The sequence below is a fragment of the Erythrolamprus reginae genome, chromosome 3 (genome assembly GCF_031021105.1).
Source record: "Erythrolamprus reginae isolate rEryReg1 chromosome 3, rEryReg1.hap1, whole genome shotgun sequence".
Taxonomy (NCBI): Eukaryota; Metazoa; Chordata; class Lepidosauria; order Squamata; family Dipsadidae; genus Erythrolamprus; species Erythrolamprus reginae.
This window is the reverse complement of record NC_091952.1, coordinates 99,856,384-99,883,629: the sequence shown is the minus strand read 5'-3', so window position 1 is coordinate 99,883,629 and position 27,246 is coordinate 99,856,384. Positions and strand designations below refer to the sequence as shown.

General features: G+C 42.0%; 1 protein-coding gene across 1 annotated transcript in view; it reads right to left on the bottom strand.

Moving 5' to 3' along the window:
• LAMC1 (laminin subunit gamma 1) overlaps positions 1 to 27,246 on the bottom strand; it is a 200,949-nt gene that overhangs the window by 25,051 nt on the left and 148,652 nt on the right. The window contains exons 12-18 of the mRNA XM_070746294.1: positions 22,806 to 23,033; positions 21,425 to 21,613; positions 15,718 to 15,960; positions 13,451 to 13,604; positions 6,871 to 7,013; positions 2,309 to 2,487; positions 1,298 to 1,454 (exon numbers count right to left, since the gene is read on the bottom strand). Coding sequence (XP_070602395.1) covers positions 1,298 to 1,454; positions 2,309 to 2,487; positions 6,871 to 7,013; positions 13,451 to 13,604; positions 15,718 to 15,960; positions 21,425 to 21,613; positions 22,806 to 23,033 — 1,293 coding nt within the window. The remainder of the gene's footprint in view (positions 1 to 1,297; positions 1,455 to 2,308; positions 2,488 to 6,870; positions 7,014 to 13,450; positions 13,605 to 15,717; positions 15,961 to 21,424; positions 21,614 to 22,805; positions 23,034 to 27,246) is intronic.

The window sequence follows — 27,246 nt, the reverse complement described above, 5'->3', positions numbered from 1 at the left end:
TGAAGACAAGGGCTTGAACTTTCAACTGGGTGATGAAACCCTGGGGACTTCAGATTCAGATTCCATCCAGATGTACCAATATGGCTCTAATAATGAATTGGGACTTTGAGGAATACTTTGACTTGGACTCTGATTTAAGTTTGAATGCTATTTGGAACCCTGATACAGTGTTTAGGACTGAAGTGCACATCTAATCCTTTATTTCAAAGTACTGTGGATATTAGTATATATGTATGCATTTGATTCATCAGTTCCCACTTTCTCTGTGATGACAGGGACTTTGGAAAAGCTCAAGATGAATTTATTTTGTGATTGAATCTTTGGATCATAAAATTCAAAAATTGCCTTTAAACAAAATCTGTAGTAGGTTAGTTTACATTTAATATGATACAGTACTTGGTACTGTACTAATAGTAGGTATAGTACTAATAATTGCAACTGTATTTTACATTTTAATGATTATATTATAATCATTAAAATGTAAAACACAGTTGCAATTATTACTACAGTGGTATCTCGTGATATGAACCCCTCGTGATACGAACCCCTCGTGATACGAACCCCTCGTGATACGAACCCCTCGTGATACGAACCCCTCGTGATACGAACCCCTCGTGATACGAACCCGGGGTTCGGAAATTTTTTGCCTCTTCTTACGAACTTTTTTCGGCTTACGAACCCACTGCAGATTGCAAAATGGCGCTCTGCTGGGTGGCGCCGCCTGGCTGTCACCTTTTAAAACAGCCGGGGGGCTTCTCAGCGTTCTCCTGAACCCGAACTTTTCGGGTTCGGGTCTGGGAGGCCGCCGAGAAGCGCCGCCGCCAGGGGGCTTCTCGCCGTTCTCCTGAATGCCAAACCCGGAAGTTCGGGTTCGCGTTCTGGAGGCCGCTGAGAAGCACCCGGCTGTTTCAGAAGGTTACAGCCGGGCGGCGGCACTCGGCGGAGCGCCATTTTTGCGATCGGCGGCGGCGTTTTCGGCCGATCTTGAGGCTAGAAAGGAGGTGTGGAATCCCAATAGGGAATTCCATGGGCGGAGCTTTGATGTCACGAAGACTAAAATTTAAAATCAATTAAATTAGAAAAATCTTTCTAATTCTTGTAGTCTCTCTTTCCGCACTTTCCCTTTTCTTCTTCCTTCCTTTGTTTCTTTTAATCTTTATTAGTTCAGTGATAGTGTTTATGGGTTCTTTTGAAAAACTTTTGTTTATAAACCCATATATCTATTTGTATATGAACCGATTGGTTCTGAAATAAATTATAGGCCGTCAAATGGTCTAACTCAATTAACTGATGATACCTTTGATACTTTGGGCATCTCGAAGTAAGTCCATGACTTCTCTTTCAGCTTCTTTCAGTCTGTCTTCAAAAGCCTGGTCAGTTATGATGTCATCACCTGTTCCTATGTTAGCTATAAGATTTTCCAGATCGCGCAGCCTTCCCCGTTGCTCCTCAACCTGAACAAAGGAGACACAAAAGAACAACAAACCCATAAGACAACCACTCGGGTTTAAAAGAAGGATAAACAAAAAAGATGTTGAAGATATGCAAAATGGCTCAGGGATGAACATGCAGATTCCTGGAACTGTTAGAATCAAGATGGATGTAGCTTTTGTATTATTGTGGTTGCTGCTGTTGCTTTTAAGTATGTAAGGTATTTAAGGTTCCTAAGTATTAAAGTATTTAAGTATTTAAGGTTCCTAAGAGGCCAGTAAAGGGCGTACATAAGTGCACTGGTGTGCCTTTCGTCCCCTGTCCAATTGTCTTTCCTTTCTTTCACCTATCTTATATACAGTAGTACCCCTAGATATGAGCATAATTCGTTCCATAAGGGAGCTTGTATCTCGAGGCAACTCGTATCTGGAACAAGTTGTTTTTTCCCCTCCGAGATAACCAAAAGCAAGGATTTTTGCGCCACCTAGTGGACGCTCGGCTCGTATCCTGAATTTCAGCTCGGGAATAGAACAGAAATGTCTCTCCCCTCGTGGCTCGTATCTTGAAATACTCGCATGTAGAGCAGCTCGTATCTAGAGGTACTACTGTATTCTCTTCCTTTCATATATCCTCTCCTCTAAGTTCACTTTCACCCTCTTTTATATTATCACATGTCTATCTTTCTTCCTATGTATTTGTGTATTGGACAAATGAATAAATAAAATAAATAAAATGTAACATTATTTTTTTTTGCCAGTGTAACATTTTTGGGCCAAGCACAAATGCGCATCCCATTAATTTTCCCCATTTTAAAAATATATCAGCTCTACATCTGCAAAATCGGCTATAAACTAGAAAACATTGTAATCGGTATGACCTTATCTTTCACCAATCTGTAGCATGCAGGGCATTCTTGACAACCAGGCCAGGATCGATTGTAGAAGTAGTTTTCTTCACACTGGTCACAGCGCATCCCCACAAACCCTTCCTTGCACTCACAGCGGCCATCTTCTTTGCACTGAAGGGAGCGGGAACCTTCATGGTTACAGTCACAAGCTGAGGAAACACAAGGCATTTTTAAATATTGAACAGAGAAGAGGCCCATGAGAAAAGAACATTATGAAGAATCTTTCATCTTGGGATATCTAGCATTCGCTGGCTGGAGAATTCTGGGAGTTAAAGTCCAGATATCTTCAAGTTGCCAAGGTTGGGAAACACAGATCTAGAAGACCAATGAATTAAACCTCTTTCAAATCTCCATGGATTGTTGCTACTACACGGGGGCCTTTAGCTACTAGGAAAATGAGGCATTTCTTACTTTTACCTGTTAAATGAAGCCAGAAATTGGACATGCAATACTGGGTAGTCCTCAATTTATCACAGTTCCATTTAGCGACTACTCAAAGTTACGATGACACTGAAAAAGTGGCTTATGACCATTTTTCACACATAGGATCATCATAGCTTCTCCATGGTCACATGATCAAAAACCAGCCGTTTGGCAACCAATTCACAATTATGATGGTTGCAGTGTCCTGGGGTCACGTTGATTACCTTTTGTGACCTTTGGACAAGCAAAGTCAAGATTCACAAGCAAACCAGATTGACAAACAAACCAGATTCACTGAAACAAACAAACTAACTTAAGAATAAAGAAACTAACTTATGATCGGCAGTGATTCACTTAACAACTGTGGGCAGAAAAGTCGTAAAATTCACTTAACAAAAGTCTCACTTAGTATTGTGGTTAGCTCTGGCCCAGCTCCTGCCCCAAGGACTGTGGATGTGGGGGAGACATCCACATGCTGCAGGCCTGTTTTGCCCCCGGTGGAATCTGCTGATGAAGGCTCTTCTGAACAAGAAGACATGAGTGACAGGGAGGAGGAGAGTGTGGCAGACAGCTCAGAAGGAGATCAATTATCTAGCTCCTCCTTGGATTCAGAACAAGAGTTAATGATACAGCCACGCATGCGGAGAGCGATGCATAGGCAACAACAACTGAGAGATTATTATCAAAGAAAATGAGGCCATCTGTGTTTGAGTGGGGTTGTGGTAATTAATGAGGCTGCTATAAAGAGCAGCCTGTGGGTTTGGCCATTGTGGAGGATTATCTGATTGTTGTGTTTTGTGACTGCTTTACTGACTTTGACCTTTTGTGTGCTGATTTTCCCCCGCTTTGAAACTAAACCAGAGCAAAGTGTGTTTCACTTTGTGAAAGAAGAAGGACTGTGAATTGCCTCAAAGCTGCAAGCTAAATATCACAGAACTGATAAGGGACTTGTATAAATTACCAGTTTGTTTGGAGACGAGTGCTCTTTGCTATACCAAAAGAGGGCTTCGTTTAAATGAATTTTCATTATAAAGAACATTGTTTGGAATTTTCAAACGTGTGTGTGTCTGAAATTTGTACCTGTGAATTTTTGGGAGGAGTCTACCAGAGAGCCCGACAGAACACTTAGCAACAGAAATGTGGGGCTGAAGTGTAAGTCCTAAGTTGAGGACTACCTACAAATGGAAAGTTCCAGCACTTCTGAAAGACAAAGTGGAGCAAGGAAAGATTGTCTGATGTTGTTATGAGCACAGTACGGCTTTCTGAAGCGTCAACGATAGAAAGCACTACTGATGACACTTGGATATGTGTTTTGACACTGATGGACATTTACTGCAAATGGACAAACCTTGTCTGACAAAAGCAAGAAATCATGCCTATGGATTGATCCTGCTTGGTTTGGCAATCCATTTTTGTGAAGAGACTAGTAAAAAAAATGCTGGTGTGCAAATCAATTCTTTACATTGATCCAGACACCTGCCTTCATCCTAGATCTTCATGGAGGCAAATGCTGGTGGAGAGGTTATGCGGGTAAGTCCTTGACTTACAACCACAATTGAGCCCAACATTTCTGTTGTTGAGTGAGACATTTTCTTGCCACAGTTGTTCAGCAAATCACTGCAGTTGTTAAACGAATCGTGCTACTGACTTTGCTTGTCAGAGTCCAGCCCATGACCCCTTGACAGTGCAACTGTTATAAATAGGTGCCATAGTTGTTAAGTGAATCACCATAGTTGACAGGTTAGTAACACGGTTGTTAAGTGAATCTGGCTTCCCCATTGATTTTGCTTGGTAATCACATGACCTTGGGATACAGCAACAGTCATAAGTGTGAGCCAATTGCCTAGCATCTGAATTTTAATCACATGATCATTTATTTATTTATTTTATTTTATTTATTTATTGGATTTGTATGCCGCCCCTCTCCGCAGACTCGGGGCGGCTAACAACAGTAATAAAACAGTATATGACAATAATCCAATACTAAAAACAGTTAAAAACCCATTATATAAAAACCAATCATACATACAGACATACCATGCATAAAATTGTAAAGGCCTACGGGGAAAGTGTATCTCAATTCCCCCATGCCTGGCGGCAGAGGTGGGTTTTAAGCAGCTTACAAAAGGCAAGGAGGGTGGGGGCAATTCTAATCTCTGGGGGGAGTTGGTTCCAGAAGGCCGGGGACGCCACAGAGAAGGCTCTTCCCCTGCGTCCCACCAAGCGACATTGTTTGGTTGACAGGATGCTGCAAAAGTAGTAAGTGTGAAAATGTTCACAAATCACTTTTGTTCAGTGCTGCTCTAACTTCAAACTATCACTAAATGAACTTTAGTTGTAAGTTGAAGACTACCTGTACTCATATGAAGGGGAGGTTTATTATATCATGTGACCCAAACCAGCATCTTCGGACGCTTTGGGACAGGGACTCCCCAAATTCCCACCTAGACTAATTTGCTAATTTGGACTTTGTAGCAGTTGCTGTCCTAAAACATCTGGTGGATGTAACAGTTGAAGAATATTGACATGCCAAGAAAATAAGAGCAGCGAGGGATCCTGTCTAGGCATTGTGGCTCATTTTTCTATCCTGTCTGATTCATTATTCAATCATGAATATAGACTTACCATGTATTATGTTACCATAAAAAACCCCAAAACAATGATGCAGCAAATGTATCTGTAAATAGTCTGACTCAATGCGTCATACCTGTCCCACCTAGCCTTGGCTAAGGTGTGCCTCACAGTGATTTCCAAATATGCACATTGACTGTTCAAAGTTACAAAAAAAAGTTACAAAAGAATGACTTATGACTGATTTTCCCACTTAACAACCACTGTAGCATTCCAGGGTCACATGAACAAAATTTAGGCACTTGCCAACTAGCATGTATTGATGAAAGTTGCGGTCAAGGAATTGTGTCACCCATCATTTGTAACCTTCCCAGCCAGATTCTGACAAGCAAAGCCAATGGCATGATTCATTTAACAACCGCAGTGATCTGCTGAACGACCATGCCAAAAAGGTTATAAAATAGGGCAAAATCATCTAATAACTGCCTTGCTGAGCAAAGAAAATGTCGGACTCAATTATGGTTGTAGGTTAAGGACTACCTGTATATAATGTGACAAAAGTATATGTTTGCTGTACATTTCTATTGTTGAAGGAGGGGTCTCCAAACTTGGCAACTTTAAGATTTGTGGACTTCAATTCCTGGCTGGAGAATTCTGAGAGTTGAAATCCACAAGTCTTAAAGTTGACAAGTTTAAAGACTTCAAGTTCAAGGCAAGTTCACGTCCAAAGTTATATTTGCTATTGCTGAAATTTGTTAGTGGTCTAAATGCCACTTGCAAACCAGGATATGTAAATTAGAAACCAGACTCAAAAGAATATGCTTCAGTTAGTTTTACCTCTTCCCATTTTGCATTAAATTACACCGATCTGTATCCGAACAACATTACAAGCTGTCGTTACAGCTCGGCATCAATATGTTTACGATACAGAACAATGGCAACTGCTCAAAAGGAGAAGAAGAAAGTAGGGTCATTATCTTGAAAAATTATCAGAAGAGAATGCACTGGACATTCCCAAAGCAAGTGTTATATGTGCAGTGGATCACTATATCCAAATCTATTCCTCCAAGACTAATTTTTTTAAAGGAGTAAGGAAACGGGAGGATTAAAGAAATAGGGATGTATGTCCTAGATTTTACACTTTCCATGTTTTCAATCTGAGCTGGTTGCTAAAGGCCACATTCCGCAGCAACAGCGTAGGAGTGTAAGAGCCAAAAACCAGGTCAGTTCTGGGACAAAATTCAGGTCAAGTTTTATGACAAGGAGCAGCAGATGGTCTACACTGTTTGCAATCTGAATGCCCTAGAGACAGTAAACCTCATATAACTGCAAAAACATCCTTGCTGGACTTGAAACGAGAAAACATGCAAGAAGCAGACAAAGGGAAAGGGGGGTGGTGGTTAAACCTCCTGTGATGTCCAAGTCTAAGGACACATTAGTAGCAGTGAACATATTCTCCAAACAGAACAACAGAGATGGAAAACAAATGGATGAGGAAGGGTTGGGACAGGAAATATGTCTTCCCCACTCCCCCTTACGTTTGCAGCCTTCAGGACCAAATCCAAAATGGTTGGCTTCACACCTCTCACAACGCTGGCCGGTAACGCCTGGCTGGCATTCGCATTGCCCGGTCTGAATGTCACAGTGGCCATTAGTGGAGCCCAGAGAATGGCAGTTGCATCTAGGAGAGGAAAGGCAACTCAACATCAGTGAAGACAGGTAAGGAAATAAGAGTGTGCATTTCGTTTGTCACGTTTTGAATTTGACTAATTATGTCATAAAAACACAAACACATGTTGCTGAAAGGGATGTAAGTATGGGATGAAAGACAAGATGTAATTTGCTTACACAATCGGTCAAAAGGAAATGCAGCACTCACAGTAAAGCTCCAAATGGGGGGGGGGGAGATTTTCTGTGAATAAAACCAGTTCAATAATGCACAAAAATTTCTATGAATTAAATCAGTTCAATAATGCAGTAACAATGAAGATTTTTGCTTTTAAATTTAATATTCAATCAAATCTTTTAACACAAAGTGCCTATTATATGTTGTGGTTGGCTCTGGCCCAGCTCCTGCCCCAGGGAATGGGGAGGTGGATGCAGGGGAAAATTCAACATGTCACAGGCCTGTGTTATTGCCGACAGAGTCAGTTCAGAGTTTAGTTTCCTCGGATGAAGAAGAAGGTGGGAGTGACTTGGCAGAGGAGGGCTTGGCACACAGCCCAGGCAGTCAATCTCCCTTGTCTTCCATTGATTCAGATGATGACGTTTTGGACCCACGCAAGCGTAGAATTATGCATAGAAGAGACCAAGTAAGAACATATTACAGGAAATAAGGGAGGCCACCTGTGTTTGGGTGGGGCTCCAGTAATTAGGGCTGCTGCTATAAATAGCAGCATGTGGGTTTGGCCATTGTGGAAGAATATCTGATCGGTGTTCGTCAGGAATCTTGTGTTGTGGACTTGGTTGCTTTTTCACGCCTTTGAAACCAAAGCAGAGCAACCTGTGAGTGTGTGTGTGTGTGTGTGTCTTACTTCATTGGAAGAAGAAGGGGTGTGAAGTTTCTTCACAGCTGCTAGCTAAGTAGTTAATGACTGCTTAAGGGAAATTGTACAGGCTACCAGGTTGTTTTGGGAAGAGTGCTCTTTGCAATACAAAAAGAGTGCTTTGTTTATTTTGAATTTTGTGATAAAGAACATTGTTCTGAATTTTCAAACGTGTGTGTGTCTGAAATTTGTACTCTTGAATTTTCGGGAGGCTCCTGTCAGAGAGCCCGGCAGAACATTATAAAGTAAAATAAGAACAATATACAGGTAGCCCACACTTAATGACCTTTTGAAGTTATAATGGATTCCCACCCCGAAAAAAAACTACTTATGACCTGGTTCCAAAATTCCAACCGTTGCATACACCCCCACCCCCCCATGGTAAACTACTAACTACATTTTTGCCTCATTGCAAAAACCTCACCTTTATGACCAGTTGCAATATTCAGGGGTCACATGATCATGATATGTCCAATGATTATAATCAGTGCAAAAATCAGTCCTAAAATCAGATCCAGTCAAATGGATGTCACGATTTATGGCTGTAAGTCAAAGTCTACCTGTATTTGAACTCTCAGTAATCTTCTTCTAAGCCTTGGCAGAATTTTGAAAGCTTGTTTGGCAGGAAACTGGATGAATTTTCCTATCCTTCATTTTAGTCCCAGGTTTTTTGCTCCATATACAACCCCTTGGAAACATTACCTTCCTCTAAACATGAATATTGACACAGATAATGTAACTTCCCAGTTATATAATAAAATCTGAGAGTCCTTTTTGGCTCTGATCCTTAGCAAGTAGGGCAGCCTGACCTTCGTAGCTGCAATGAAATTAAAGTAGATGAGCCACCCACACCACACGCTGAATAAATGAGAAAGCCTGATGTTTTTGTTGCTATTTCCATTCTCTTTTTGGACAAAGCCAGATATAAAGGCTCCAGGAATGGTTAGATTAGATGCAGGTTTTGAAAGACATCAGGAGTGAGGACAGATTGCCAGATCCCCAAAGGCTTCCCTTTCTGAAGCCAACATTTAAATATTGAAAAGTAGCAGCTTCAAAGAAGCTAGATTCTCAGGTCGGTTCCTCTGCCCTAGCTTTATTGTTGAAAGTTTCTCTGTCCTTAGAGAAGAATTTGTTTTCTGTTCTTTTCCTTTTAAATGATTTGCGTTGTCTTAAAGTAAAGTAAGGTGAAGGCAAAGATTCTTTAAGCAGAATCCACATTCTGGGGACTACCAGCAGATGTCCATGCAGTTTTCTCAGGAAAGGGATTTCCTACTGTGTTTTGGTATGGGTTTTTTTGCCTCCTGGTCCATCCTACCCCCTTGCTATTCTCTCTGGCTTCCCATTCAAGTATTAATCACACTGAACCCTGCTCTGCTTTTAGAAAAACATCAAGATTGGCTAGGTGCTGCCATCTGCTGCAGACTAATGGGAAGATCCAACAACAAAAATAAATCAATAGTCCACGGCCACAGCAACTACCTTGTATGTTTGTACACTGTTCCGTTGAAAGTTCTACACAGAATAACAACGAGAAGATCTCTGTTTTAGAGAGTTAGCAAGTTAAAACTCACCAGTGGCAGGAGAAGCAGAAATGACTGGGCAAGGAAGTGCACATGTGTAATTTCATGTACAGTGGTACCTCATCATACGAACTTAATTGGTTCCAGGAGGAGGTTCGTAAGGTGAAAAGTTCGTAAGATGAAACAATGTTTCCCAAATAATGCGTGCAAATCCTTCAGGAAAATCCCAAACTTTAGAAGGGAGGTGAACAGAGGGCAGGGAGGAGCAGCTAAAGGGGGCAGGTGGAAGAAGCAAGGCTAGGCTAAAGGATGAGTGGGAAGGAAGAAAGGCAAGGGGGGCGCCCCTCCCTTTTCTTTTTTCAAAAGACACCGTTTCAGTGCCTTTGCAAGCATGCAAAATCTTTACTCCTCCAAGCTGCCCCTCCCTTTTCTTTCTTAAAAAGACACCGTTTCAGTGCCTTTGCAAGCATGCAAATTCTTTACTCCTCCAAGCTGCCCCTCCCTTTTCTTTCTTCTTTGTGTTTGTGTGTGTGTGTGTGTGTGTTTGAAGGCATTCAAAGCATAATTGATCACAGGGGAGACCGAGAAGCAGCCTCCTCCTTTAAAAATCTTTTTGTAAGTTTTAGATCAAAGGAAAAGAGGAGTAGCAATGTATGTTGAGAGTTCTATAAATTCCAAACAATTATTTAGTGACAACGAAGGTAGAATTTTGATTGTCCAGGTTAATATTGAACCTAGACCTCTTGCTATTGTTTCTATATATGCCCCAAAGGATGATCAAATTGCATTTTATAAAAAATTACATCAAAAAATTATAGAGTTAAATTTGGAAAATATGTTAATTATTGGAGATTTTAATGCCATAACAAATAGGCAATCATTCTTATTTTAAAAGACATACACTAAGAAAATACTTATTTGATGTATGGAAAGATATAAAGAAAAACCACTTCTTAACAATTCCGGACTGGGTTGCCCCATTAGACGCAATAATACATCCAAATTCTATTAAGGATACAAGAATAATAAGATATAAAGATTTGTTAGATGATCAAATGAAATTAAAAACTAGAATTAAATTACAAGACGAAGGGATACAAATCGATTGGTGGCATTATGCACAGATTAGATCTAGATACCAGAAAGACAGTATACTTTATATACCGTATTTTTCGCTCCATAAGACGCAGTTTTTTTCCTCCCAAAGTAGGATGAAAAATCAGCCACGTCTTATGGAGCGAAGATGCAGGCAGGGAGGGGGGGGGAGGCGCTGGAGCAGAGGGGGGCGGCGGCGATATACTCATCTGGAGACCGCCGCCTCTGTCGCCGCCTCTCCTCTTCCCAACCCCGAAGAGAGCCGCGCCTTTCGGCCTCTGGAAGTGCTGGGCCGGGGGACGCCTCCACCCCGCAGGTTTAGGAGGCGAAGCGGCACCGGAGGAGCGTTGGCGGTTCCGAGCCTTTGGGAAGGCTACGGGAATCGCTTCAGGAGGCGGGGAGGTCTCGAAGACCCAAAACCCAGCCAGTCCCTCCTGGCCTTGGCGACCCTCCCCACCTCCTGCAAACGCAGCGGGCAGCGGGGGAAGAGCGAAGAGCCGGCTCCGGCGGGCGCGGGGCTTGGTTGGCTGGCGGGGGGAGCGCCGCTGGTGGTGCGAAGGGAGACCCTCCTCCGGGAGGGAGGGGGCCAGGCAGCAGCTAGCCAGCCGAGTTCGCAGCCAAACTTTGCACAGGCGGCGCCTGTCAGAGGAAGCTGCCCTGTCCCGGCCAGGATCCGGGGGCGAGGTCGTCAGGGTTTGAGGGGCCCTAAACCACCCACAGCAGAAAAACAGAAAAAATAAGGGAGAAAGAGAGAGAGAGAAAGGAAGAGGAGAGATAGAAAGGGGGAGAGAGAAAGAGGGAGAGATAGAGAAGGAGAGAGAGAAAGAGAGAGATACAAAGAGAGTGAGTGAGAGAAGGAGAGATAAGAGAGAGAAAGAAAGAGGGACAGAGAGAAAGAAAGAGAGGGACAGAGAGAAAGAAAGAGAGGGACAGAGAGAAAGAAAGAGGGACAGAGAGAAAGAAAGAGAGGGTCAGAGAAAGGGAGAGGAGAGATAGAAAGGGGGAGAAAGAGGGAGAGATAGAGAAGGAGAGAGAGAAAGAGAGAGATACAAAGAGAGTGAGTGAGAGAAGGAAAGAGAAGAGAGAGAAAGAAAGAGGGACAGAGAGAAAGAAAGAGAAGAACAGAGAGAAAGAAATAGAGGGACAGAGAAAGGGAGAGGAGAGATAGAAAGGGGGAGAGAGAAAGAGGGAGAGATAGAAAGAAAGAAAGAGAGGGTCAGAGAAAGGGAGAGGAGAGATAGAAAGGGGGAGAAAGAGGGAGAGATAGAGAAGGAGAGAGAGAAAGAGAGAGATACAAAGAGAGTGAGTGAGAGAAGGAGAGATAAGAAAGAGAAAGAAAGAGGGACAGAGAGAAAGAAAGGGACAGAGAGAAAGAGAGGGACAGAGAGAAAGAAAGAGAGGGACAGAGAGAAAGAAAGAGGGACAGAGAGAAAGAAAGAGAGGGACAGAGAAAGAAAGCGAGGAACAGAGAGAAAGAAAGAGAGGGACAGAGAGAAAGAAAGAGGGACAGAGAGAAAGAAAGAGAGGGACAGTGAGAAAGAAAGAGAGGGACAGAGAAAGGGAGAGAGAGAAAGAGAAAGAAAGGTAGAGAGAAAGAGGGAGAGATAGAAAGAAAGAAAGAAAGAGAGAGGGGGGCTTTTTTGTATATTTTCCCAATTCCCCTAGGGCAGTGTTATTGTAATAAATATTTTAGCCTACTTTTTGGCTCAAAATATTTTTTTTCTATTTTCCTCCTCTAAAAACTAGGTGCGTCTTATCAGCAGGTGCGTCTTATAGAGCGAAAAATACGGTATTTAATAAAAATAAAAATCTATTAAGTGATTTAATTACTAAAAATCAAAACAGGGTAATTGGGAAAATATACAAATACTTGATTGCTCACAAGAATATTGATTTAACATTAAAAGATAGTATGATACTGTGGTGAAGAAATATAGGCAAAGAAATAGATTTAGACACATGGGAGAAAGTTTGGATACACAACTGGAAGATGACAAAATCAGTTTCTTTAAAAGAGAATCAAATTAAAATGTTCTATAGATGGCATCTCCCACCAAGTAGAATAGCAAAAATGTTTCCCAAGACATCACCTTTGTGTTGGAAATGTAAGAAAGAAATAGGATCCTACTACCACCAAGGGTGGACATGTAATAAAGCTAAAATGTACTGGAGAATGATAGAGAAAATGACAAAAGAGATTACAAAGCAAAACATAGAAATTACCCCGGAGTTCTGTTTACTAGGAATTACTAACCAAAATTACAAAAAAGAAATTTTGTACTTAATCATACATATTTTTACAGCGGCAAGGATTATTTACGCGCAAAATTGGAAAGGGGAAAATATCCCCAAAGAAGAGGAAGTTATCACAAAAATATTAGATTGCGCAGAGATGGATATGATGACAAGACGCTTAAATGATCAAGAAGAAACGAAATTTTATGAAACATGGAACAATGTTTATGTATGGATAGATAAGAAAACAACAACAGAAGATTAATAATAAGTATAGATGTTTTGGTTTAAATCTTTCTTTTTCTTTTATTAAGAATAATATTAGAATTAGTTTATATACATAGAATTGATAAGATTGTTTGGTTTTATATTAGTTATAATTATCTTTCTTTTTTATAATATCACTTTTTCCTTATTAGATATTTTGTATTAGTAGTATTGAACTATGCATTTAACTATGTATTCCTTTTTCTGTATCTGCATTTATACTTTTGAGAGAAGCGGGGAAGATACACCCCCACATTTTATGTTGAATGTTTGTAAGTCTGTGTGTTATTTTAAGAAAATTAATAAAAAAATATTGGGAAAAAAAATCTTTTTGTAAGTTTTAACAGTTGCTTTCAACAAAAGCTCCTCTACTCTTGGTAAACCTCTCTGACGATGTCTCATCCTTCCAGGCCGCCGGTGGTGTTCAATTCCTGCATCAGGAAAGAAGAGCTCACCTTTCACAGCCACGCCCGCTTTGCAGGTTGTAGAAACCTGGTTCGCAGATGCTGCAGTCCCTCTCTGTGACATGTGAAAGGCATTCACACTGGCCTGTTACTTGATTGCAGCTTCTCTGTAAATTTGCTGTGCCGTAAGGATTGCAATTGCAAGCTACAAGAATAAAAGCATAAAAGGCATCAGGACGGGTTTTCCAACCAGAAGTAATTCAGAGGGCAGTTGCAGGAAGCTTAGGGGGTGCACGGTGAGTCACATTTTCACACTCTGAAAATAGGAACCCCTTTGAGTGCAAGAGGGCTGTTAGGCAATGGAAATGTAACAGCCCCAATTTAGTATTTAGTCCCTTTGCTCATCAAATATGTGCCTACATATTGCAATGCATCTCAGTGGGATAGGCGAGAAAGAATACTTGGCACAATTTATAAACAAAGTGTTCCGCCAGGGGTAGGGGTGAGAAAACTGTTTCTTCTGACCACATCACAAACAATCCATAAATACACAAGTTGGAAAACACAACCCCTCACTTGGATGGAACATCTGAATCCTCCACTCTCCCCAGTCTCCACAAATTTCTGCAGCCATTAATGGATGGATGGATGGATGGATGGATGGATGGATGGATGAGGATTTTAAACTACCATATTTTTCAGAGTATAAGACGCACCCCCACCTCCCCAAAAGAGGCTGAAATTATGAGTGTGTCTTATATTTTGAATGTAGCTTTTACTAAGCACCTAATGAGGTATTAACAAGTGAAATGACTTCGGTGCTTTGCTAGCTAAGCAATCTTCCTTTTCCTGCTTTTTTCACAGCTGCTCCTTCCAACAATCTTTTGTGCTTCAGATGCCTTTTTCCTGGACTTCTGGACTTTAGAAGCCTTTTTTCCAGCCCTAACACCAAGGAAGTGATCTTCCGTGCTTTGCTAGCAAAGCAATCTTCCCTTTTCCTGTTTTTCCAATTGTTTCTCTCTCTGAAGAGAGAGAGAGAGAAGTGGAGTGTTTTAGAAACTGTTCTTTTAATCCCCAACCAGGGGATAAAAAGCAAACATGTTTGAATATGGTACTGCTACCGTACTCAGTTACTGTGTAACTGAGACAACTTTCTAGCAGTCAGTGTTTTTGTTTGCTATTTCAAATATTGAAAGATGCCTCAAAAGAAAAGAGTATTATACTTTATTTTATTAGATTTGCTCTTTTATATTAGCATCAGACTCGAATACTAATTAGTTTAGAGCAGTGATTTTCAACCTTTTTTGAGCCGCGGCACATTTTTTACATTTACAAAATCCTTGGGCACACCACCAACCAAAATGACACCCTAAGACACTCTCCTCTTTTTTTCCATCCCTGTCTCCTCCCCCCCTTGTGTGTGTGTGTGTGTGTGTGTGTGTATACACACTTGAACCATTTCCAAAAACAGGTGAGGGCTGGGGGTATTTTCTCTCTTATTCTTTGGGTGCTTTTTATCATATGCTTTAAATCAAGAGTCACTTCTATCTCTCTTTTGTTTCTCTCTCTTTTCTCTCATTCTCTGTCTCAATCATTTTCTCATTTCTCTTTTTTCCTCCCCTTTTTGCTCTCATTTCTCTCTCTCCCTCTCCTTTTCTCTCTCTCTCTTGCTTTCTTTCTCTTTCTCTCTCTTTCTTGCTTTCTTTCTCTCACTCTTGCTTTCTCTTTCTCTTTTCTCTCTCTCTCTTGCTCTCTCTCTCTCTTGCTTTCTTTCTCTCTCTTTCTCTCTCTCTTGCTTTCTCTCTCTCTCTCTTTCTCTCCCAGCAAAAAGTTGTGAGACTGGAACCTGAGCTTCCTTCTTCGCGGCACACCTGACCATGTCTCGCGGCACACTGGTTGAAAGACACTGGTTTAGAGGAAAGCTACCAAGATGGTCAGGAAAGCAAGTTCTATCAGGAAGGGTAAAGAAGCTTTCTATCATTCAGCAGACGTGGATGCCAACAAAGCTTCTGTGCAAAGTCTGCAGATGTGCTAGACCATTTCTGTAAGAACAGTGCCATGAGCACAGCTTCTGAAATAAGGTCTTTGCTTGCTCGTAAGATACTGATTCTAAGGCAAGAAAGCACATGTCAAATTCTAAATTTCTTCTAAGGCAGAAGAAACAACAGTTGCTGAAGTGTCTCCCAGCCGATCCCCTTGCCAAATATTCTTTTGGGAATGGGGAGGGGGGAGAGTTTTCCTCCTGATGAAAGGGGCAGACTGATGTCCTAGAACTGAACTGTGGCAAAAGCATTACTGAGAAAAACAGGAACACCTACCTTTGCACTTGTCCTCTGGATTCTGAGCTAAGGGATTCCCGAAGAAGCCGTCTTTGCATCGGTCACAGTAGAAACCAGCCGTGTTATAAATGCACTTCAAACATTCTCCTGTCAAGCGGTTGCAATTCCCAACTGCATTGGGGTCAATGTTGTCACTACACTGGCAGAGGCGGCAGGGCCTGTTGGCGTTTTGGACAAGAGGGTCTCCAAAATAACCATCATCACACAGCTCGCACCTTTTACCTGTAGGCCCAGGAAACAGATATGTTAGAACATACAAAAAATAAATAAATACCGCAGTCTGTGCAAAAAAACCCTGAGTAAGGTATAAAAGTAGCTGAGGAATTATAGAAAACTTCCATTTTTCACTCTCTTCAGTTAGTGAGATGCTATCATGGGTGCACAGAAAAGCAGAGATTTCAAGGAATTCCAAAGCTTCCAGAAACAACCCAGGTAGTCCTTGACTTACGACCACAATTGAACCCCAAATTTATATTGCAAAGCGAGACAGTTGTTAAGTGAGATTTGCCCCATTTTATAACTTCTCTTGTCACAGTTGTTTAGTGAATCACTGCAGCTGTGACACGATTGTTAAGTGAATTTGACTACCCCACTGACTTTGCTGGGCAGAAGGTCACAAATGGGGAATCACAACTGCAACCGTCATAAATGTGAGTCAGTTGCCAAGGAACCTGTTGTGGTTAGCTCTGGCCCAGCTCCTGCCCCAAGGACTGTGTATGTGGGGGAGATATCCACATGCTGCAGGCCTGTTTTGCCCCCGGGCGGAATCTGCTGATGAAGGCTCTTCTGAACAAGAAGACATGAGTGACAGGGAGGAGGAGAGTGTGGCAGACAGCTCAGAAGGAGATCAATTCTCTAGCTCCTCCTTGGATTCAGAACAAGAGTTAATGATACAGCCACGCATGCGGAGAGCAATGCATAGGCAGCAACAACTGAGAGATTATTATCAAAGAAAATGAGGCCACCTGTGGTTGGGTGGGGCTGTGGTAATTAGTGAGGCTGCTATAGATAGCAGCCTGTAGGTTTGGCCATTGTGGAGGATTATCTGATCATTGTGTTTCCTGACTGCTTTACTGACTTTGACTTTTTGTGTGCTGATTTTCCCCTGCTTTGAAACTAAACCAGGGCAAAGTGTGTTTTACTTTGTGAAAGAAGGACTGTGAATTGCCTCATAGCTGCAAGCTAAGTATCACAGAACTGATAAGGGACTTGTACAAATTACCAGTTTGTTTGGAGACAGTGCTCTTTGCTATACCAAAAAGGGCTTAGTTTAAGTGAATTTTCATTATACAAAACATTGTTTTGAATTTTCAAACGTCTGTGTGTCTGAAATTTGTACCTATGAATTTTTGGGAGGATTCTACCAGAGAGCCCGACAGAACAGATCCAAATATAAATCATGCGACCATGGGGATGCTGCAATGTTTGTAAGAGTGAAAAATAATAATAATAATAATAATAATAATAATAATAATAATAATAATAATAATAACAACATTATTATTATTATTATTTATTAGATTTGTATGCCGCCCCTCTCCGTAAACTCGGAGCGGCTCACAGCAATGCTCATAGGCCCCTTTTTTCAGTGCCATTGTAACTTCGAACAATCACTGGATGAACTGTTGTCAGCCAAGGACTACCTATAATTGAAAAACCTAATAAATCAGCTTGCCCACTAGGAATACAGATCAATGAGGACTCAGCATCCTTAAGAGGCATATGTACTGGGTCAAAAAGTGAAACACAAGGGGACAAGGCCCTGACATAGATGTAACGCAGGGGTGAAATGCTCATGACTGCCAGTTGTCGGCTGTGAAGGCAGCACAAGGCTCCGCCTACCTGCTCAGACACCGCCATTTGGGTTCTTTTACCATCTGTGCACACGCAAAGTATTATGTGCATGTGCAGAGGGCAAAAGAACCAAATGGCAGCATCTGGGGTGGATGGGTGAAGCCTCACGCTGCCTTCGCAACTGGCTCTCCAATGACAGACAGGCACGAGCGAACCCAGAGCATTTCACCCTTGATGTAATGTCAGTGTCAGGCCGAAATCTTCATGTGGAGTTAGAGAGTTCAGCCTGACACAACACAAGGGGGGATGGGAGGGATAGTGAGTAGTCAGAGGGGAAAGTTACTAGACACCACCAAAGATTCCTTTCTCCATGCCAAGGCCACCGTTTGTTCTGCCTCAACTGAAGAGAAGACCAAGTTGATTAGCCCCTGCACACAGACTGGCTCTCCTGATGAACTTGTGGGTGTGGGGGATGTAAGATGAACCTTAACCTAGGTGGGATTCTGGGAAGTACAGTGATACCTTGTCATACAAACTTAATTGGTTCCTGGACAAGGTTCTTAAGGTGAAAAGTTTGTAAGACGAAACAATGTTTCCCATAGGAATCAATGGAAAAGCGATTAATGCGTGCAAGTCCAAAATTCACCCCTTTTGCCAGCCGAAGCGCCCGTTTTTGCGCTTCACTGGTATCGGAAGTCTGTAGGTGGGGTTTCGAGGACTTCAGTGTTTTTGCGATGCTGCGATTTCACTGAGGCTCCCCTTGCTGGGAAACCCCACCTCCGAAATTCCGTTGCCAGCAAAGCGCCCGTTTTTGCGCTGCTGGGATTCTCCTGCTGGGATTCCCCTGCAGCATCACAAAAACATGGAAGTCCGGAGGTGGGGTTTCCCATGGAGGGGAGCCTCAGGGGAATCCCAGCAGCGCAAAAATGGGTGCTTCACTGGCAACAGAAGTCCGGAGGCGCAGCATCCCAGCGGCAGCAGTGGGTTTGTAAGGTGAAAATAGTTTGTAAGAGGCAAAAAAATCTTAAACCCCGGGTTTATATCTCGAAAAGTTTGTATGACGAGGCGTTTGTAAGACGAGGTATCACTGTATTCAGAATCGGAATGACAATGGAGTAGCTAACATGGTTCTGTTAATAAATCAAGCTCTGATTGAGAGAATTGGACTGGGACTTGGTTTATTTCTCAGATGCTATTTGGAACGCTGACAGTCAGTTGGATCAGAAGACCCTTTCCAGCCCTATGATTCTATATTCTATGAATGACTAGAATTCTGAAGGAAGCTTTCCCGACTTGTTTGTTATTCAGATCATTTTGAACAGAGACAGAAGCACAATTTGGCTTACCAGTAACACACCAGTTATAACAACAAAAAAGGAGGAAAAGAAAGAAGTTTCTGCAAAGCCAATGGAAGCACTTAGGAAATAAGGATTGCATTTTCCATTCATAAATCCAGTATTTTAACCAGACCCTTTGGAAATAATGCTCCAATTATTAAAACACCCACTGCAAAGCACCAAAAATGACCCTTGAGGCAGTCCAGACATAAAACTCCCCTTTGTAGTTTCAAACGTTGCAACCTCTTTGAACAAGACTTAACTTGGGCAGCTACTAGAAAAGTTGCCAAGTTTCTAGCGATAGTTGTGGCTTACAAAAATTAGTTGGCATCTTCCTTTCATTGTTAATTGTTTCAAGTTTGGTTTCTCTTTATTTTAACTTTTGTATCTGTGTTTATTGGTCTGACGAGTGTGGCAAAAAGAAATGGAAGGAAATGCTGAATAATAAAACAGCTATAAGTTTATTTTTAAAACTGTTCTTACTGATGGAGGGGAAGGAAGGGAAAATAATGGCTGATTGACATGCAATATTTCAAGTGACATGCATTAACTGCTTGGAACAACCAATAAATTCATTGCTTTTTGAAAATCGGACTGTACTTACTTTGACCAAGCTATAGCTGGTAACAAATTCCAGTTAAGAAGCAGAGCAAAAACAAAGAAAAGGTAAAAAAGTACATAAACTATCATCTGGCAAGAAGTATAATTAGAAGAATGGAAAGATCAAAGGTTAAATGGGAACCAGAGTTTAACAATACAGTGCAGTAACGTTTCAAAGGAACTTCCATAAATAACCTTTCCCCAAACTGGGTGTTCTCCAAACGTGCAGAGCTTAACTTCTAAAATTTCTGAGCTAGCAGAGCTAATACTGACAATTTTGGTAGTTGAAATTCACACAGCTGAAAGGTGCCAAATTTGGGGAAGTCTGGGATATAAGAAACCAGACTTAAGAGCAACATTAAGAAGGGAAAAGCACAATTCACGTTATAATCTAAGAGAAGCAAAAAATATTTGGGGAATAGGTGGATAAAAGAAGAACCCCATTTATCATATATTTAGGAGGAGGCTTTTTGCCCTACATCATAGATTATTTCTCCTAATGGCTTCCAAATGTGAAATAGGTTACATTATTTTTTCCACTTTTTAAAAAGGTTTTCTACCAGTGCATAGGACTCCTATACAAAATGGGATCATTTATAGACTGGGGTCACCCACTTAAAATTTTGAAGTGTTAAATATAAATTAAGCTCTGGCTGCCACATTTCCATAAAACCCATAGCCTTGAGGCAGGTTATAGTAATAGTTATCTAGCAATTGATTGATAGGGGAGAAAAAAAAGAGTTAGAAGCATAAGACCTTCAGAGAAATCAGGATCTCAGCCTGAAGCATGGTTGTTCGGACTGATAAAGAAAAAAAACTATCCAGCATTCAGAAATGCACAGCAAAGTTGATTTTGTTTACTTTTACGACTCAGACAAGTTGGGTCATGGACAGACACTCTGTGCAACCATCTAAAAACTGCCTCCTCTAAGAGTGATACATTTGCCAAGATTGGCCAATTTCTTTATTCCTTGGGGCCAACTCTAACATTGTTCGGTCATAAAAAAGAAAAAGGGGTGTGATTTCTTCCACCGGCTGTAATGATAGATGGGTCCAAGCATTTATTGAACCCATTTTTAAAAAGCTATTTTTCTTGTGCTTTCCTGGAAATTTGCCATACATGTTTTTGAAACAGCTTTTCCATTTTAATAGGAAGGAATGGGAGGGAAGGAAGGAAGGAAGGAAGGAAGTGGAGGGAGGGAGGAGTAAGGAAGGAAGGAAGGAAGTGGAGGGGGGAGGGAGGGAGGGAGGGAGGGAGGGAGGGAGGGAGGGAGGGAGGGAGGGAGGAAGGAAGGAAGGAAGGAAGGAAGGAAGGAAGGAAGGAAGGAAGGAAGGAAGGAAGGAAGGAAGGAAGGAGTTATCAATTATTGTCATGTATAATTAATAAGCCATGGTGATGCAGTGGTTAGAATGCAGTACTGCAGACTAATTCTGCTGAGTGCTGGCTGCTAGCAGTTTGATTTTCACTGGCTCAAGGTTGACTCAGCCTTCCATCCTTCTGAGATCAGTAAACTGAGGACCCAGCTTGTTGGGGGCAATATGGTGACTCTGAAACTGCTTAGAGAGGGCTGTACAGCATTGTGAAGCAGTATATAAGTCTAAGTGCAAAGTGCTATTGCTACCATCCAGTAATATGAATTAGGAGTGACGAAATGAACTGGGCAGAGCTCCAACATTTATATTTTTGGTCCAGGCTCCAGAACTGTCAGAAACTATATGTCCAGAATGATTGATCCAGAAATTGGTATTTCCATTCTTACTCAAATAATTCTCTTTTGCTCATTTGTTGCATAAAAATGAGATTCAATATAACTGAACTTTGGAAAAGTCTTATGTTTGCTGGGGGGGAAAAAACCTAGAACAAATCCAAGTCCATTCATTACTCCCTCTACCCAACAGTGCAACAGGGCTTGCCAAAGTTGTGTCTTCATAATGAGAATCTAACAAGAGCATACCTGTGGTTCCAGTTGGACAACTGGTACAGACCACTTCCTTGGTCTTGGGAACTACAGCACAGCTGGAACCCCCGGGACATGGACATGGCTGGCAATCTGAAGAGGTGCCTGTGGTGGCGTCACCGTAATAACCATCAATGCACTTCTCACAGTGAGGACCTGCAGTGTTATCTCTGCAGTCACATGCTCCTGAGGGTAAAGAGAGGAAAGTTTATCAACCAGAGGCTGAAACATTAGGGCAGCAGCTTTCCCCCAGGAGATACTCCTGATGTGGCACAATATCCTGTTTTAGATGCAGACAAGGGAAAGGCGCAGATAAAGCAAGATGCTTCTTCATACATAAAAAGAATTGAATATAGATAAGTAGGGCAGTGTTTCCCAACCTTGGCAACTTGAAGATATTTGGACTTCAACTCCCAGAATTCCCCAGCCAGCAAATGCTAGATCAGTGATGGTGAACCTTTTTTTCCTTGGGTGCCGAAAAAGCATGCATGCCCACTATTGTGCATGTGAAAGTGCCCACACCAATAATTCAATAGCGAGAGCAGCTTCTCCCATCACCCCGGGAAGGAGAGACTGTTTCCCAACCTCTGGTAGGCCCAGTAGGCACGTGTTTCACCCTCCCCAGGCTCTAAATGCTTCCCTGAAGCCAGGGGAGGGTAAAAATGCCCCCACCCCGGAGACTCTCTGGAAGCCAAAAACGCCCTCCCAGAGCCTCTGTGCAAGCCAAAAATCAGCTAACACATGCACGTTGGAGCTGAGCTAGGGCAACGGCTTGCATGTCAGCAGATATGGCTCCATGTACCACCTGTGGCACCCGTGCCATAGGTTCGCCATCACTGGTCTAGATCAATGTTTCTCAACTATGGCATTGTGTGGACTTCAATTCCCAGAATCCCCCCACCAGCTGAAGTCCATTCATCCTTAAATGATCAAAATTGGATAACACTAGCCTAGATCAGGAGTCGGCAACCTGCGGCTCTGGAGCCGCATGTCATTCTTTCATCTCTGTTGTGGCTCCATGTTGCTCAAAATAGGCGTCACAACCGCCAGTATGCAACTCCTGCCAGTATGTGATTTATTGAGCTTTTCAATTTCTGGTAGGCCAACCATGGATAAATCCAAGAAAAAGAAAGTTTCAGAAAAAACCCAGAATATTTTTAATTCAGCTACATATTCTAGTTTTGTGGCCGCTCAAGAAATAGTCAGGCACAGGAAGGGTTTGTGGCTCTCAGTGTTTCCTTTTCTGTGGGAAACAGGTCCAAATGGCTCATTAAGTCTTTAAGGTTGCCGACCCCTGGTCTAGATAATCATCACATCCAGGACATCATAATGCAAAACAAAACCTAGCACCAACAGTATCTCCCATGATTCTCTTTACCAGATTCAGAGTTGCAGGTTTCACTGTGCCCGTTGCAGAAACATGGCACGCAAGGACTATAAGGTCCGAGATTTGGAATCTCCCTTCTGTAGCCCTGGGCACAGGTTTCACAGAACTGCCCCAAGTATCCTGCTGGGCACATACAATTCTCCACCCAAAACGCTGGTGTTCCACTCTGAGGAATATTTGAAGCGCTCACGATAGTAACCTCGTCCAAATACCCAGCACCTTAAGAAAACAAAAACAAAGTAATCAAGATTAATAAGATGTGTAGAAGTTGTTGACAACCTCCATGGCACAGTAAAGGAGTCCACTGTTTCCAGGCAAGTCACAAAAAATTAACAGAGCTGGATTTGTTTATAGTTTCCAACCATTATTATTATTATTATTATTATTATTATTATTATTATTATTATTATTATTATTAATAATAATAATTAGATTTGTATGCCGCCCCTCTCTGCAAACTTGGGGTGGTTCACAGCAATGATAAAAACAATATACAGTAACAAATCTAATATTAAAGTTTAAAATAACAATTTTACATTAAAAAGCCTAAAAACCCCAGGATATAAAAAAGCATACACACAAACATATCATACATAGAGCTACATAGGCAAGAGGAGATGTCGCAGTTCCCGCATGCCTGACGGCAGAGGTGGGTTTTAAACAGTTTACAAAAGGCAAGGAGGGTGGGGGCAATTCTGATCTCTGGGGGGAGCTGGTTCCAGAGAGTCGGGGCCGCCACAGAGAAGGCTCTTCCCCTGGGTCCCGCCAGACGACATTGTTTAGTCGATGGGACCTGGAGAAGGCCAACTCTGTGAGACCTAACTGGCCGCTGGGATTCATGCGGCAGAAGGCGGTCTCGCAGATATCCTGGTCCGGTGCCATGAAGGGCTTTATAGGTCATAACCAACACTTTGAATTGTGACCGGAAACTGATCGTCAACCAATGCAGACTCATAAAAAGTTATTTTTTTTCTCCTAGCTTTTGCATCAGAATTGTTTTCTGATTGGCTGATATGGAAGGAGAGAAAAGAGTTCCATGAACCAGCATCGCCAATAACCTTGGCCTTCTGTTGCATTTTCTCCCAGAGTTTTAAACTGAGATTTGGGAGGAGATCAGAAAGTCTGTCTGGTGGGTTTCGACTTGACTTAAATCCCCAACTGGTTGTTATATCTGTATATCTAATTTCTATGGCTCATGAATCCAGGATTCCCAGTGATTTATAATCTTAACAACATAAACGGAGCATTTAAACATGCACATGTGTACAGACACACCATAAAACACAATTATAGAACAATATTCCTGACATAATTTAAAGCATCACATAAACTTATCCAGCATCAAGGATTATTCACTTCCAAGACCCTGAGGTCTGCTTTGGCTGCTTAGTTCTTTGTGTCAGAATTAGAGATGGCTGGGATTTCATATCAAATGTATCCTCTGCACTGATCAAAATGTTGTATGGCAAAATATATATTAAAAAATCATTGGTGTGTGTGTGTGTTTGATTGTTAAAACATTGGATTTACAGGTTATGCTCGACTCTGCCAAGTGTTCCACTTTAATGTGCCACTTCAATGTGTTAACCGGAGTAGTCTCTTGATTCAGAAAAAGAATTTGGGGATTGGATTAGATTAGATTTTTTGGATTTATATGCCGCCCCTCTCCGCAAACTCGGGAGATTCCCTTAGTTCTCATTCAACATAATGGTATACTTCCATCCAAGACATTTTGTGAGCTAATTAACGTTTGGCCATTAACACCCAGGCAAATGTTATTTCCTAACAAATGAACCACATGTTATAATTATTTTTTGGTCAGACTAAGGAAGATGGCCCTGGCCACCTTCCTTCACTCACTGGATTAGCCCTTCCTCTGCTTTAATCATGGTTTTGCCTGGACTAGCAACAAAAAGAAATTATGATGCTGACTCTTTCATAATCAATCAAGACATCAATGCACCTCAACAGTTTCAAATTGAAGATTTTGGAAGATTCTATTTATATTTTTTAATCACATTTTGATTATAATTAGAAAGTTTTAATAGTTATTATTATATTAAATTATTATACATACTATAACATGGTTGGTTATGACCTATAAAGCCCTTCATGGCACCGGGCCAGATTATCTCAGGGACCGCCTTCTGCCGCACGAATCCCAGCGACCAGTTAGGTCCCACAGAGTGGGCCTTCTCCGGGTCCCGTCAACTAAACAATGTCGGTTCGCGGGGCCCAGGGGAAGAGCCTTCTCTGTGGCGGCCCCGGCCCTCTGGAACCAACTCCCCCCAAAGATTAGAATAGCCCCCACCCTCCTTGCCTTTCGTAAGCTCCTCAAAACCCACCTCTGCCGTCAGGCATGGGGGAACTAAGATAATCTTTCCCCCTAGGCTTCTACAATTTATGCATGGTATGTTTGTATGTATGATTGGTTTTATAACAAGAGTTTTTAGCTGTTTTAGTATTGGATTTTTATATTCTGTTTTTCTCACTGTTGTTAGCCGCCCCGAGTCCACAGAGAGGGGCGGCATACAAATCCAATTAATAATAATAATAATAATAATAATAATAATAATAATAATAATAATAATAATAATATAATAATATAATGTATATTATTATTAAGTTATATTATTATAGTTATTATAGTTAGAGTCATAGGGCACATTGTCTTTTATTGGTAAAAAGCTGCCTATCTCACCTGAAGTGACTCTGAGTGACATACAATAATAACCAAGGATTACAACATTTTGCCAACCCATAATCAAATTATTTATCTGGTTCCTAATTTGTAATCAAGGTGTTCAAGGGGTCGGTATTACTTTAAGAGCAAGACCTACCCACGATGTCAGGATATCACTGTGGGCAGATGTCTTGCCTTTGTACAGTAAAGGCTGAGAAGCACACAGAGGTGGCAACCAGCCAAACATTCTCCCTGTAAAAGCATGGGTGGGTTAGGAATGCAAGAAACTTATTTACACACACCATTCCTTCTGCATGTATCCTCAGGGAGGGGGGGGAACTGAAACAACTCCCACCTTTGCAGATTGACAGATGGATTGGTGAATTAATGTTTCCCTTTGAGGGAGGTTCAGCAAAACCAGGCATTCTAGAGAAAAAAGCATTTCCTTCCCCCTTCTCTCTTGACTTTCAACCCAACCAGTGCTGGGATTCCTCTTCAAAACTGGGCTTGCCCTATAACTGCTGTCTCAGAACAGCTTTAAGAACAGCTCGGCCTCACGTACACCACAACTGCTATGGTGCTGGCTGCTGACGTAAAGTTGTTTAAATATTTGGGGTGGTAGTTGTTCCAGCCACAACTCTAGGTGATCCTGCACGTTAACATAGAAGAATGTAAATCGTATCCGGATCTCTGTATTTTTTCCCTTGAGTGAAGTCATTTCCTCCTTAGATATGTGGACCCTTTTAACGCAACTATATGTGTATGTGTTATATTTTTTGCAAGCTCTACATCATCCTGATTTAAGAAGCCCTGGTCAACTTTTGTATTTTGGGTGTAGGTGGCAAGTTAGTATGTATGTTGCGTTCATTCAAATTGCAAACTTACTTACTTACTTACTTACTTACTTACTTACTTACTTACTTACTTACTTACTTACTTACTTACTTATTTATTTATTTATTTGATTTGTATGCCGCCCCTCTCCGTAGACTCGGGGCGGCTAACAACAGTGGTAAAAACAACATGCGACAATCCAATACTAAAACAGCTAAAAACCCTTATTTTAAAATCCAATCATACATACAAACATACCATACATAAATTGTAGAAGCCTAGGGGGAAAGAATATCTCAGTTCCCCCATGCCTGACGACAGAGGTGGGTTTTAAGGAGCTTACGAAGGGCAAGAAGGGTGGGGGCTATTCTAATCTCTGGGGGGAGTTGGTTCCAGAGGGCCGGGGCCGCCACAGAGAAGGCTCTTCCCTTCCTTTCAAGGCTGAGGTGGGATAACATCGTAAGAAAAAAAGTGAAGCATTCTAATATCCCAAATCTTCAATGTGGAGATATTACAGTGGAACCTCGACATACGAGCAGCTCTACTTACGAGCTACTCGAGATAAGAGCTGGGAGGGGAGCGACATTTTTGTTCGCCTCCCGAGCTCACATTCAGGATACGAGCGCCAAGGAGCTGTCTCCGCGTTCGGCTTCAGGAGACAGCTCCTTGGCGCTCGTATCCCGCGTGTTTTAAAAGGTTGCAGCCGGCCTGGGGGGCTCGGGGGGGGTGCTGGCAAGCCCCCCAGGCCGGCTGCAACCTTTTAAAACACGCGCGCCGCTTCGCAGCTGTCTCCTGAAGCCGCTTCAGGAGATAGCTGCAAAGCGGCGCGCGTGTTTTAAAACGTGGCAGCCAGCCTGGGGGGCTCGGGGGGAAGCCCCCGAACCCCCCAGGCCGGCTGCCATGTTTTAAAACACC